This window comes from Mustela nigripes, chromosome 4 (genome assembly GCF_022355385.1).
Source record: "Mustela nigripes isolate SB6536 chromosome 4, MUSNIG.SB6536, whole genome shotgun sequence".
NCBI lineage: Eukaryota > Metazoa > Chordata > Mammalia > Carnivora > Mustelidae > Mustela > Mustela nigripes.
In genome coordinates this window covers 96,800,181-96,812,978 of record NC_081560.1, presented here as the reverse complement: position 1 = coordinate 96,812,978, position 12,798 = coordinate 96,800,181, and the positions used below count along the sequence as shown (strand labels likewise).

Below are 12,798 nucleotides of genomic sequence, written 5' to 3'. Positions count from 1 at the left end.
GGTCTGCGGAGCAGGCCGGGAGGCGGTGCGCAGTAGCAGGTGCTCACATGGGTCTGCGGAGCAGGCCGGGAGACGGTGCGCAGTAGCAGGTGCTCACATGGGTCTGCGGAGCACAGACAGGCCGTACGCGTGTCCTGAGCACGTCAGGCAAGTAGCGTTTCTGTGAGGAGCCACGCAGTTCAGCAGTTCAGCGTCCTCTTTGCTATTCCAGAGGTTCCAGAGGACACTGTGTGGTGACTTGGGCCCAGCAGGGTGCAGTGAGGGGGTTCGGGGGGGGGGGGGGGGGGGGGGGGGGGGGGGGGGGGGGGTGAGAAGGGGGAGCCTCGTCTCCAACTCCCGTTGGCCTCTGCGCCTGCCGTCAGCCGGTGAGCCCCTGGCCTGGTCCTGGCTTGGTTTATGGAAGATGCGTGCCCCAAGTCATCCTCGGGGAGCCAGACGCCAGCTTGTTTCACCAAGTTTAGATCTATTTTAGAAGTGAAGCAGCCTCCGTTCGCTTGTGGCACTGAGGCCAGAGGCACGTGGGAGCTGGAGATCAGATGAGTCCCCAAATATTAGGGACAAAAGTCAGCATCCAGTGTGGGACTTGGTTATTTGAGGAGGCAACATAACTATTAATAACTTGATTTACAACCGTGTTGTTTGACCTATATCTGCTGCACGTACGTCCTCAGGAGCCCGTGTGACGTGAAATTGTGTACGTGGAGTTGTTTTCCCTTCCCTTCTGCGTGCCTGCCAGGGCTGCCGTCACGGGGAGGTATTTTGGCGTGAGGGCTGCACTGATTAGACACTTTATCTTAGCACCCATTTCCAGAAGCATCTACCTCGTTTGTGCCCAGTGTTTGCTTCTCCGCGGAGGGGCCCTCACGGGCGGGGGGTGATCCCCACAGGGAAGGCGTAGGGCTGGCCACACCACAGGACGTGCAGAATGCGAGCCACTCCAAGCGTTTCTGCAAGAACTGACCGTCACCTCAGTAAGGTCTTGGTGACTTCCGTAATAATCGTAGTATAGCACTTTTTTTTTCTTTTTTAAGATTTTATTTTTTTTGAGAGACAGGCAGAGAGAGAGGAGAAGCAGTCTCCTCACTGAGGAAGGACTTGCGGGGCTTTATCCCAGGACCCTGAGATCACAACCTGAGCCGAAGGCAGAGGCTTAACCCACTGAGTCACCCAGGTGCCCCCTCCCCCGGTGATTCTATAATCTAAACAGATGAAATCCTAATTGAGCCACAGAAATTTGAAAGTTTGTCAAAGAATGGGATTTTTTTTTTCTCCTGAGTAGGATATTTTAGATTCTTGAAAAGGTTTCGATTTTGCTCTAAGAACTGTGAAAAATGCACAAAGTTGGTGACATGGCGGTATGACGGTTGGATTTGATTCAGGAAAATTACAGCCTGCTCCCCGCTTGTGACCAGAGTCACCTGGCTTTGTCTAACGCCCGCGCTTCTAAATGTGCCAGGTTGTCTGTCAGTAATGCACCTCAGAAGAGGGAAAGCACGTTGGGGACACACCTTGCTTCGACCCTCTGGGGTTTTTATACTTCGCCATCACACTGACTCTGAGGAGTGTCAGAATGACGTTATGTTCCTGAAAGCATAGTGGCCCTGACTGCAGAGAGCGGATTACCCAGAGCGGTGACCCAGCGGTGACCCTGGCCAGCCCCCAAAAGGAGCAGAAGGGCAGGACAGAAGACAGCACTGCCAGGGGCTTCCATAGGGGAAAGATAACTCCAGTGAAAACCCACCTGGGTGGGGGGCAGTCAGCACATCGCATTTTCTCAGAAGAAACGTGTCAGACAGTGAGCCTGTATCTTGGGGGCACGGAAGTGGAAGCAGTGGTCGGTGTGTTCTGCTGGATTTTCTCCGGGTTTTGAGGACGTGTGAACTGCCCCTCAGCCACCCTGCCCATGGCATCCAGGGGCCTGACCCGAGGCCGACTCGGGCTTCACCCCTCACCAGCTCTTAAAGGGTCCATTAAGGGAGAAATGCTTGGGTTGTTCAAGGGATGAGTTAGGCTTGTTTGTGTTACGGAGCTCAAATCAGGCAGCTATTATGTGGCAGCTAAATAAGAGTGTAGGACACATTCTAGAACTTTCTGGAAGCCCCAGACTTGTGAACTGCAGTGTGACTTGTACTTGTTCTCGAAGGTGAGTACCCTGAGCTGTCAGTGAACACACAGCTGAGGGGTGTCCCCCATGTGGTGGCCGTTCTCTTCTCCTGGCCCCTGCTCCTCGGCTTACAGATGAGGACAGGAGACAGGAGGACAAGGACCCTCCAGGGGTCCAGATTTTCCGTGAGCCCCACTTGTCCCACTCACCTCCCTGCCCCCACACTCTGAGCAAGACTGCTGCCTGCTGACTCTGGAGTTCTCCTTTGTGATCGATTAAATATTGATCACACGGTAACGATGAATTATTAATTTAGTACCTTTGTCCTTTTACTGTCTGGCCACTGGATTAATCTTTGACGCTCCATAACCCAAGCTAAGGCAGCACCTTTCCCCCTCTAATACACACCCCTAGACGTGCGGGGCCCTGCTCACAGGTTTCAGGTCGGGATGTGCTTACTGTGTGTAGCACCCGTGTCCAGGCCTTCCTCAGATCCCTGCCCTAGCACAGTTGGAAGGTAAGAAGCCGAGGGTCTGTGGCTTTTCAGCTTCTGCCTGGTCTTCCCATAGCTGTGTTCTCCACCCCAGCCCAACTCCAGCCTGCTGCACGCCCTCCCTGGCTATAGCCTTGGGGCGCCCTGCACCCCCAGACCCCGTGCCCCTTTGGCATCTGTGCCAGACATCCTCCCTCAGGAAGTTTTTTCGCTGTTCAGCTCAGCTCTGTCTTCTTGGGCCCTTTTCCCTAATGAGTGGGGAAGCCGAAGCAAAGGCGTAAATTTTTAAAGAAAGAAAGGCGAATTCCAGGACTGGATGAAACTGACATCTCTCTGTAATGCACAAGGGGTCCTGCGGCAGGTGGGGGGAGGGGGGGAGGCATGGGGCAGGTTCCGGAAAGGTCTGTGAGCTCATGCATAGAGCACACACCTGGTGGCTGCAAAGATGGTTTTCAGATTCAGGGTTTGCTCTTTTGCACATGTGTGTGATCATAGGCAAAGTGCTCGACCCCATGGGTCTGTTCCTCGGCTGGTACACCAGCTCGTGGTCCCCCATGTATATTGTGTCGTAAGGCGTCCATGAAACAGGTGTTACACGGACAGGTGTTACCGAGTTACAGCTACCTGTGCTTACCACACGTGGGGCTCTGTTATGGTGCAAGGTGACAACCAGCTTCTTCCTGTCACCCCCACCCCCCGCATGCAGCTCCACTGCGAACCCCGTGTCGGGCTTGTGGGGTGAGAGGTAGAAAACTGAACCTTGTGTCCTGGGTGTGGAGCCCATAGGGTTCCAGGAGTGGGGCCGGGATGGACATGTTCCCGGTGGGTGACCTCTCTGCTCTGCCTTCCTGCCCGTGGGGGCTTGGGCCCTGGCTTGGGTGGGGGTCGCGCTGTCTTGGGCCCTGAGCCCGTGGTGCTCAGTGGGCGTCACTTACAGGAGCAGGTGGGCCTGTGGCTGACCCGGCTTGCAAAGCGCCGTGGTAGGGTAAGGCGGATCTTGTTCATGTTGGCCATGTTGGGCAAAGTGGCAGAGCTGAAAACACACTGAAGGGGGCAGTGCTGTTAGGTTGCAGTGGGTTACATATAAAGAGAACCTACCTCAGAGCAGCTTCAGCTCGCGATTGTAGGGACTGTGCTTTCCAGAGCTCCTTGCCACGCCAGGCTGCTTGGAGCCTGGGTCCCATCCCCAGGCTCTGGCTCTGCCCCCTGCCCCAGCTCCTCCCACATCTCCGAGTTTGCTGGCTTATCCACTCCCCCTCCATGGTATATAGTGAGGACTCTCCAGAAAAACAGAATCGATGGGATGTGCATGGGTGTATGGGCCAGGGGATTTAAGGAACCGGCTCACGTGATTGTGGAGATGCATGTCCAAGGTCGTCGGGGCAGCCAACAGGCTGGGGACCCAGGGAAGAGTTGTAGTTCAAGTCTGGGGGTAGAATTCTTCTGTCCTCAGGGACTGTAGTCTTTTTCTCTTAAACTTTTCTTCTCTTCAACTGATCAGATGAGGCCCACCCACGTTACAGAGAGCAGTCTTACTCAAAGCTTACTGATTAAAATGTTACTCTCATCTAAAAAATATTTCATAGAGGGGCACTGGGGTGGTACAGTCAGTTAAGCATCTGACTTTGTTTTCCCCTCAGCTCATGGTCTCAAGGTCTTGAGATCAAGCCCTACATTCTGCTCTTTGCTCAGTGGGGAGTCTGCCTTTTTTTTTTTTTTTTTTTTTTTTTTAGATTTTATTTATTTATTTGACAGAGAGATAGAGAGCACAAGTAAGCAGAGCAGCAGGCAGAGGAAGAGAGAGAAGCAGCCTCTCCGCTAAGCAGGAAGCCCAATGCGGGGCTCGATCCCAAGACCCTGGAACCATGGCCTGAGCTGAAGGCAGCTGCTTAACCAACTGAGCCACGCAGGCGCCCTAGGGAGTCTGCTTAAAACTTTCTCTGCCCCTCTCCACTGTGTGCTCTCTCTCTCAAAATGAATAGATCTTTAAAAAACAAAAACAGGGGCGCCGGGGTGGCTCAGGCTCTCTGCTCAGCGGGGAGCCTGCTTCCTCCTCTCTCTCTCTGCCTGCCTCTCTGCCTCGTTGTGATTTCTGTCTCTCAAATAAATAAATAAAATCTTTAAAAACAAAAAACAAAAACAAAAACAAAAAACCTTCACAGAAACATCTAGAATCATACTTGACCAAAAACTGCTAACATCCTGCTCTGTCTGTTTTCTTGCGGTTGGCCCGTACGCCCAGAGGATGACGTAGACCTGGAAGCCCTGGTGAACGATGTGAACGCGTCACTGGAGAGTTTGTACCCATCCTGTAGCATGCAGTCGGAGACAGCGCCTCTGCTCCAGAATGGCCAGCACTCCCGCAGCCAGCCGCCGCCCTCAGGAACAAGGTCCCTGCAGACGCCACGTTCCCAGCCTATGCACATCCTCGCCGTCAGGTGGGACCCGGGGCTTGGAGGGGCTTGTCTCTGGGGATGGGGATGCGACACAACTCTCTGCACGGTCCCTACATGCATTTTCTTTATCCAGCTCGGCCCCAGGTACCAGGTCCCTGTTTTGGTTTGGATAACATCCATGGAGCACCTGCTCTGTGCTGGGGGAGGGAAATCCTTGTAAGAGAATGCTTTGGAAATAAGGAAGGAAGGACCCGGACTGGTCTGTTGGGGGCTCGAGGGCCTTACTGCCCATAGTGGGGTCTGGGAGCCTGGAGGAGGGGCATCCCGCGGGGGGTTCACTGCAGGAGACACAGCCTCTGGAAATTCAGGGCTGGCAGGCAGGGCTTCTGGGAAGCAGAGGGGTGTTCCTTCCAGGTGGCACATCTCTGATTTGGGTATTGGTGGGTGAGTAGGAGCTGGGGTGGGTATGGGGGAGGATATTTTGTGAGTGAAAGGGATGATCCCTGTTGTCTCAGGTGGCTGATTTGCTCCCCTTCCTTGGCCGACTGATACTCTCTTGTACGTACCGTGTTTATCAATTCGTGCGCTGACGGGCAACGCAGGCAGCATGCTAAGTAACCAAGCCTGCCACAGGAGGACAGATGCCACGGGATTGCACGTAGGGGACGCATCTAAGGTAGTCAGACTTTGAGAAGCAGAGAGTGGGAGTGGTGGAGGCCAGATCCAGAGGGGATGGTGTTGGGAGAGAGGGGACAGAGCGTCCCAAGTGCCTTTTCTACAAGGGGAGCGGGTCCAGGGGGTCTCCTACAGCACTGAGCCCACACGTCCCAGTACCCTGGTGTGGTGTAGACTGAGAACCTGTCTGAAAGGGAGGGGCTTCCAGGATCACAGCAGAGAGCAGGGAGGGCGCGTCCTGTCCGCAGGCTGTGGGTGTGTCTGGCAGGCAACTCTGCTGATGGGTCGCTTGGAGTGCTCCTATCACACACACAGTCGTCCTGCTTTCCAACTGCCGATCACACCTCCACGCAGGGGGGTGGACAAAAGATGACCCTGACAGGTGGGGCCGCCTTCTGAAGGCCTCTGTGAGAGGTTCCAGGGGCAAGATGGGGAAAGATTTGAAGAGGCGAAGTCAGGAGGTTGGGTTAGTGTTTCGGCAGATCATCCTGGCAGCCTGGTTCGTGGGGGCGGGATGGGGGTGCGGGTGTTGGCCAGTTAGGGCACAGATGACTTGGAGGCTGTTTCAGGGACCAGCCTAGAGATGCTGGTGTCCCAAAGCGGATACAGAGGGGGAGAGACGGGAGGTGTCAGCACCTAACTTCGGGAGGCGGTGGGGGACCGCCTGAGCGGTGAGTGTGCCCCTGCCCTGTCTCGAGGGTGTGGCCCGAGCAGCCAGCGCCACAGCTGCTGGGAACGGGGTGCCGAAGGCATCACGGGCCTTCTGGGGGGAGAGATTGTGAAACCGAGCAGAGAAGCTCTCTGGGGCTGCTGCCCGGTCCCTGTGGGCCCTGGAGGTTTTCAGGTGAGGATGGAGGGATGGGAATGGGCGACAGAGCGAGGCCTCCCTGGGCTTTCTAGTGCAAGGCTGGTGTTGCCCTCTGTCTTGGGCCTTGGTCAGGCTGGGGCACTCATGGCTGCTACCTTCCTCGGCACTGCATCTTCCAGGGATCTCGCTTCCTGTGCTTGGGGGTGAAGGGGTGGGTGGGGTCCTCTCTGCTTCGAGAAACTTGCATAAGGCTCTTTTTTTTTTTTTTTTTTTTTTTTAAGATTTTATTTAACAGAGAGAGAGATCACAAGCAGGCAGAGAGAGAGGGAGGAAGCAGGCTCCCTGCTGAGGGAGTCCAATGCGGGGCTCGATCCCAGGACCCCAGGATCACGACCCGAGTCAAAGACAGAGGCTTAGCTCACTGAGCCATCCAGGCACCTTATATAAGGCTCTTTCTGGTCTGACATCTCTAGGGTTCTGCGGACAGGCTACCCTCTCGCCCAAGGCGGTCTGCTCTGTCTCGGGCCAGCAGAGTCAGCACAGAGCTGTCTGTAGGGGTGGTCGCCTGCCCCTCGGCCCTTGGCCTTTCACTGACTCTCGCTCCTGGTGTTTTCATCCCACTCTGCTTTCTGGGGCATCACCCCGTGTTCTTGGCCCCTGTGCAGTCAGTCTGCAAAGAGACGCACTTTCCCCCTGTGCACTTCTCTGGGTGTGGGTCTGTCAGTCATGTGTCCAGAGAAGCCTGGAGTAGGGAGCCCCTGGGAAGGACAGTCACAGCCCGCACAGTGGTTGCACCGGAGCAGAGTCAGGGCAAAGGATGGACAAGGAGGCCCAGGCCCCTGAGTGGCCTGGAGCCCTTGAGCCTAAAGTTTGGGCCACATTCTGCCCTGGGGCTGCCTGTTCAAAGTCCCACGGGAGGTGTCTGGGCAGGAATGCAGCACAGGGCAGCAGACACTCTCCCTGCAGCGGAGTGGACACCTGGCCTCAGGCCTTACCTCTTCTCACTTCTCTCAAATAAGTAGCATTCTTTCTTATCTTCAATTTTGTTTTAAAAATGGGGTGACCAATATGGGATACCCAAAGTTTTGTTTTTGTTTTTTTTTTTTTTTTTTTGTAAGTGAGGCTTTTTATGGAGCACTTCCTGTGTGTGCTGAGCACTTTCTCTGTATAGTTCCTGTTGAATCCTCACTTGTTAGCTGGTACGATGGCCAGCACATTTCTCAAGGTGGGTGGTGTGGTGGCCCTTCATGCCCAGGTGACAAAACTGAGGCCCTAGGCGTAGTGACTGGCCCCCACCTAGTGAGGGGGAGTCCGGATGCAAACCCAGCCTGAGGGGCCCTGAGGAGCTTCAAGATCTACTGGGCCTGATGCTGTGTGGGAGGCCCACGGAGTCGCGTGTGCAGAGCCAACGGGGACAGGTGCAGAGCAGAACCTGGGGAAGGCAGTGAGGGCTTCCTGGAAGAGGTTACCACTGGGGCCTCCGATCCTGAAGGAGTGTACTACAGGGACAGCAGCAGGCACGGACGTGTTCCAGCCAGGCAGATGACGGAGCACAGGCCTGCCATTCTCCTCCCCGTCCCTGACCCCCGACATCCCTGCATCTTTGCCCCCTTTCTACGTCTCGGTTTTCAACTATGGGGGGACTCAGCCTCCGGAACTCTCTCCAGCTTCGTGTAATGTCTCTTAGTTTTGCTTCACACAGTACTTGTGAACTGCCATAAAGGCAGCATGGGACTCTTGTTCTCCTTTTAATTTTTAAGAAGAATTTATTGACCTGAAGCTCAAATAACAGGAAACGAGCCACTTACAGCGCACGATTCAGGCATTTTTAGTACTCTCCCAGGGTTGTATTCCCACCACTTCTCCCTAGTTCCAGAAGGCCCCCACCCCTCCAGCAGAAACCCCCAGCTCAATGCTCAGTGTCTCCACACTGCCCCTTCCCAGGGCCCCGCGGCCACCCACCTGCATTTCCAATGCTGTGGATTTACCTGGTCTCGCATTTCAGCAGAAGGGCATCCTCATTCACTTAGCATAACATCTGGTTTTTCCAAATAAGGACTTATTTTTGAAAGATGGGTTTTGGGTTTGTAGCACACTGGAGAGAAATCCAGAAGTATGTCCCATGTGAACCACACACGCACGGCCTCCTGCACTATCCACATACCCCTGGGTGGTAACTTTGGTACAGTCGATGAGCCCCAGGAGTGTCGGCCCCAAAAGGCCACTGTCGGTGTCATCTGTCCTGGGGGTGTGGACAGATGTGGAATGACACGAATCCATCTGTACACTACTGTGTAGGATAGTCTCACTGCCCTAAACATGGCTTTTAACATTTCTCACCACAGCTTTTGCTAACCCCTAGGGGTTAGATCAGAACGTTGGATCTTGTATATAAGAAAACTCTCATGCTTTGGGTTTGTCACCAGCTAGAGGTCATCCTTGGGCTGGAATATATGGACAAGGGGCCCAACTTCATGTCCCCTGCTCCGGCTCTAGGAAACAGGGGCCACGTGTCAGCCAGACACTTTGCCAAGTCAGAGGCTGGTACGGGAAGAGAGGACTCTCTTAACCACACACATCCGCTTTCTGGTATGTTTGTCACGCCCCCAGAGAAGGGCCATCCCACAGCTCAGACCACCTTCCTGCTATGGGTGCGGTCGTGCTGTAAGTGGGTGCTTCCTGGTCCCTGGTAATGGCCCGGCAGGCTCTTCCAGCATCAGGATCAGGTGGTAAACAGAGAACCTGTAAAGTGACCACGGTGCATTGCTCCCGTGGCAAACTCCGAGGAAGTGAATGCATCATTAATTTAGTTGAACTGTCAAAGGACTGCACCAATTCCTGGAAGACACGGCCAGCGCCAGGGCTTCCTGAGACATAGTTTTGGCAAGGACCGGGGATGCTGAGTGGTATCTTGGGCTGTGCTCCCTTTCTGCAGGTGGACGCCTGGACACTGGGCAGCGGTGTCCTCCGCCCGCAGGGTAGAACCTGAGGGACAGGAAGCAGACTGGCGCTTTGCTATCGTCTCTGCTTTGACTCTGAACTTGATTCTTCTGCTGTTTTCATACTTGTATCTGATTCATCTCCATGTAGGTGTTTGGCATAGTTATAGGAGAGGTGGGTTTTGCGTTTTCGGGAGGAAATGCCCGAGCACTGGCAGCGTGACATGCTATGCTATGTGGTGGTGCCTGGCGCTGTAAAGTGGGGTGCTGTGGGTGTTTCTGAGCAGACACAAACCCAGGCCTTCATGCTCTGGGGAGGTAGCGACATGGAACACTGAATCCCAGCCCAGTCACGATCAGCCACCTTGTTGTATAAACAAGCAGTTGTTCCAGGACACCAATGAGGACACACGGAGCCGCTTCTGGTGTCTTTGTGTGTTTGGAGAAGTGACCCCTTGAAAGGCATCGGGAAGAGGGGTTCTCCTGGAAATGCTCCTACACCTCTTCATACATCGGTTTTCAGGGAATAAAACCCATGAGTTTTTTGGAGAGAACACCTGGTACAGGCCCTGTGGGGGGCATTGTTTGGGATAGAAGTGTGTTCATGGTACTTCCCGCCCCCAGATGTTTAATGAGGGAGGGAATCTGGACCCTTTGAGTCTGAGAAGGGCAGCTTTAAAAACAAAACATAAACAAAAAAACAAGACTTCGTATCCTGGTACCATACATGTAGCATCCCAGCTGTGTTGAAATGAACAGGTGCCTAGTGTTGTGTGTACTGACGGTGTTGTGTACATAGCTCTAGGACCTGCTCATCAGCAGCAGTGACACTCTGTCCGTGACCCAGAAGCCCCCCTCCTGCCCCAGTCCCTCACAGTGACCATTGTGCTAGCCAGGGGCTTAGCGACCCCATGTGCCTCACAGAGGTGGACTGTCCTAAGATCTGTCCTTCTGTGACTGGCTTCTGTCATCCAGTACCATGTCCTTGAGGTTCATCCCTGCTGTAACGTGTCTCAGAGTTCCTTCCTTGGGTGGGCTGATTTGTGTTCTCTTGTGTGGATGGACCACGTTTGTGTGTCTGTTCACGCCTCCATGCACACTCGGGTTTGACTTTTGTGACATGTCTTGCTGTGAGCCTGGGATCCAGGTGTCTGTTTGAGCCCCTTTTTAGTTTTTTGGGGGGCACATCCCCAGATGTGGGATTGTTGGACTGCGTCGGGACGACAGCAAACCTTTAACGAGCGGGTGTGTCTCTCCTCCTAGACGCCTGCAGGAAGAAGACCAGGAGCTCCGAACCTCGTCTCTGCCGGCCATCCCCAACCCTTTCCCTGAGCTCTGTGGCCCCGGGAGCCCGCCGGTGCTGACGCGGGGCTCCCTACCTCCAAGCCAGGCTGCTGCAAAGCAGGTGAGCACATGCCCCCGTTCCAACGCCAGGCCGCCTGGCTGTGGGGTCAGGACGATGTGCCAGCTCATCCTTCAGGAAGAAGGAAGGGAATGTGTGGGATATTTTGCTTCTTTTCCTCTTGCTGCTGTTCCTTTGGCCTTAGGAAACTTTTGATCTGTTGGCCAGAATTCCATTTGTTAAGTCAGGGACGTATCCGTGTGTTTCAGAAAGAGTCTCATGAGAAGGTTAAAAAGTAACAATTTGTTACCTAGAGATGAATGTTGGTCCTCTGACAGAATTCCCCCCTACCACATCGCCACATCGTCTTCACTGGCTGGGATCTCTGGATAAATGAGGGGTTTCTTAGGCACCTGGACTTCCACAAGTGGAAGAGTTTCCATGTAGTACTCCTGGTCTCGAATAGGGTCTGAGCAAGGCAGAAAAACCTGACTCGGAAGACGGCAGCCACCTCCTTACGCTAAGAGTTTCTGCCTTACAAGTGGGATTGCATGTATCAGCCGTTGCCTCCCGGAGGAAACCGGGACGCAGAGAGTGCGGGGACCTACCCAGGGTCAAACCGTCAGTAGTTAGCTTGCCAGAGAAATCGGCCGGCAGGTCCGTCCCTCCAGGCTGCCGTGGCCTGGGCCTTGGTGGGTTGCAGACTGGGGAGGGAAACCCAGTCTTAAACTGCGGTGTGGGTGGTGGTGGCATAAATATGATAATGACGGGAACGGCTGACATTCACGGGGTGACCCCTAGAGGCCAGGCACTGTTCAATGAAGTTTCCATATTTTATTTACTTATTTGTTTATTTATTACCCAAAACACTCCTAAGAGTTAGGTACAAATGTTATCTCTATTGCCCAGTTGGGAAACAGAAGCCCATCTGTGAGTGATGGGGGTGGGTGGGACCCCAGAGCAAGCGGGGGATGGGCAGGACCCCAGAGTGAGTGGTGGGGCTAGGAGGGACTCCAGAGGGAGCAGTGGGACCCCAGAGTGAGCAGGAGGTAGGCGGGACTCCAGAGCAAGCGGCATAGCCGGGGGGGGGGGGGGGGGGAGAGGGGGGACAGGACCCCAGAGTGAGTGGGGGGATGCACACAACTCAAGAGCAAGCGGAGGGGTGGCCAGGACCCCAAAGTGAGTGGGGAGGTGTGGACGGGCCCCCAGAGTGAGTGGTGGGGCTAGGAGGGACTCCCGAGGGAGCAGTGGGACCCCAGAATGGGCAGGAGGTAGGCGGGACCCCAGAGCGAGCGGGGGTGGGGGGCAGGACCCCAGTGTGAGTGGGAGGGCTGGTGGGATTCCAGAGTGAGCAGTGGTGCTAGGAGGGACCAGAGAGCGAGTGGCAGGGCTGTCGGGACCCCAGAACTAGCAGTGGGCGGCAGAGTGGGCGGGACCCCAGAACTAGCAGCAGGACCCCAGAGCCAGCAGCAGGACCCCAGAGTGAGCAACAAGTCTGTTGTACCTGATGGTAGGATCCACAGCCTCTGATTTTAGCCAATAAACTAGTGTTTCCTGGGATCCTGATGGTCTTTATTTTTAGTAAGTGTATTTCAGAACTCTCTTTGGCTTTTCTACTGGAACCCCCTCTTAATTTCCTCTGCACTTTGCCATCCCCAAGCCTGATGCGCCAGCGTTCCCTGCCCTCTGCAGACCCCCCCACCCTGTGCCGTGCCTGGCTATGCTTGTGGAGGGAGGCATGTCCTCTCTCCTTCTGGGCTCCTGAGCAGCATGCCTCCCTTTCTGACCTCGTGCCTCCCCGGGCAGGCTGCACGGTTCCGCCATTGACACTGGGAAGGTGAGGTAACTGTCCCTGTCCGGAAGCCAGTGCTGGCCGGGCTACAGCTCTTTGTCACATGCCTTCAGGACATCTGGGATGTCTGCCTCCCTGGTGACCTTCTGTTTCAAGGAAGGGTCTAGACAGGCTGTCTGTGGACTGCTCACTGAGCTTGTTTACAGCCTTACCCATCCTAAAATAAGACCAGGAAAATTTTATCTGGCT

The 12,798-nt window shown here is 54.8% G+C and overlaps 1 protein-coding gene across 6 annotated transcripts in view; it reads left to right on the top strand.

Annotated features, from left to right (window-relative positions):
* Positions 1 to 12,798, top strand: part of GRB10 (growth factor receptor bound protein 10) — a 171,978-nt gene that overhangs the window by 96,629 nt on the left and 62,551 nt on the right. For all 6 annotated transcript variants that reach the window (XM_059397196.1, XM_059397198.1, XM_059397195.1 and 3 more), the window contains 2 exons: positions 4,840 to 5,035; positions 10,679 to 10,820. In XM_059397196.1, the coding sequence (XP_059253179.1) occupies positions 4,840 to 5,035; positions 10,679 to 10,820 (338 nt within the window). The remainder of the gene's footprint in view (positions 1 to 4,839; positions 5,036 to 10,678; positions 10,821 to 12,798) is intronic.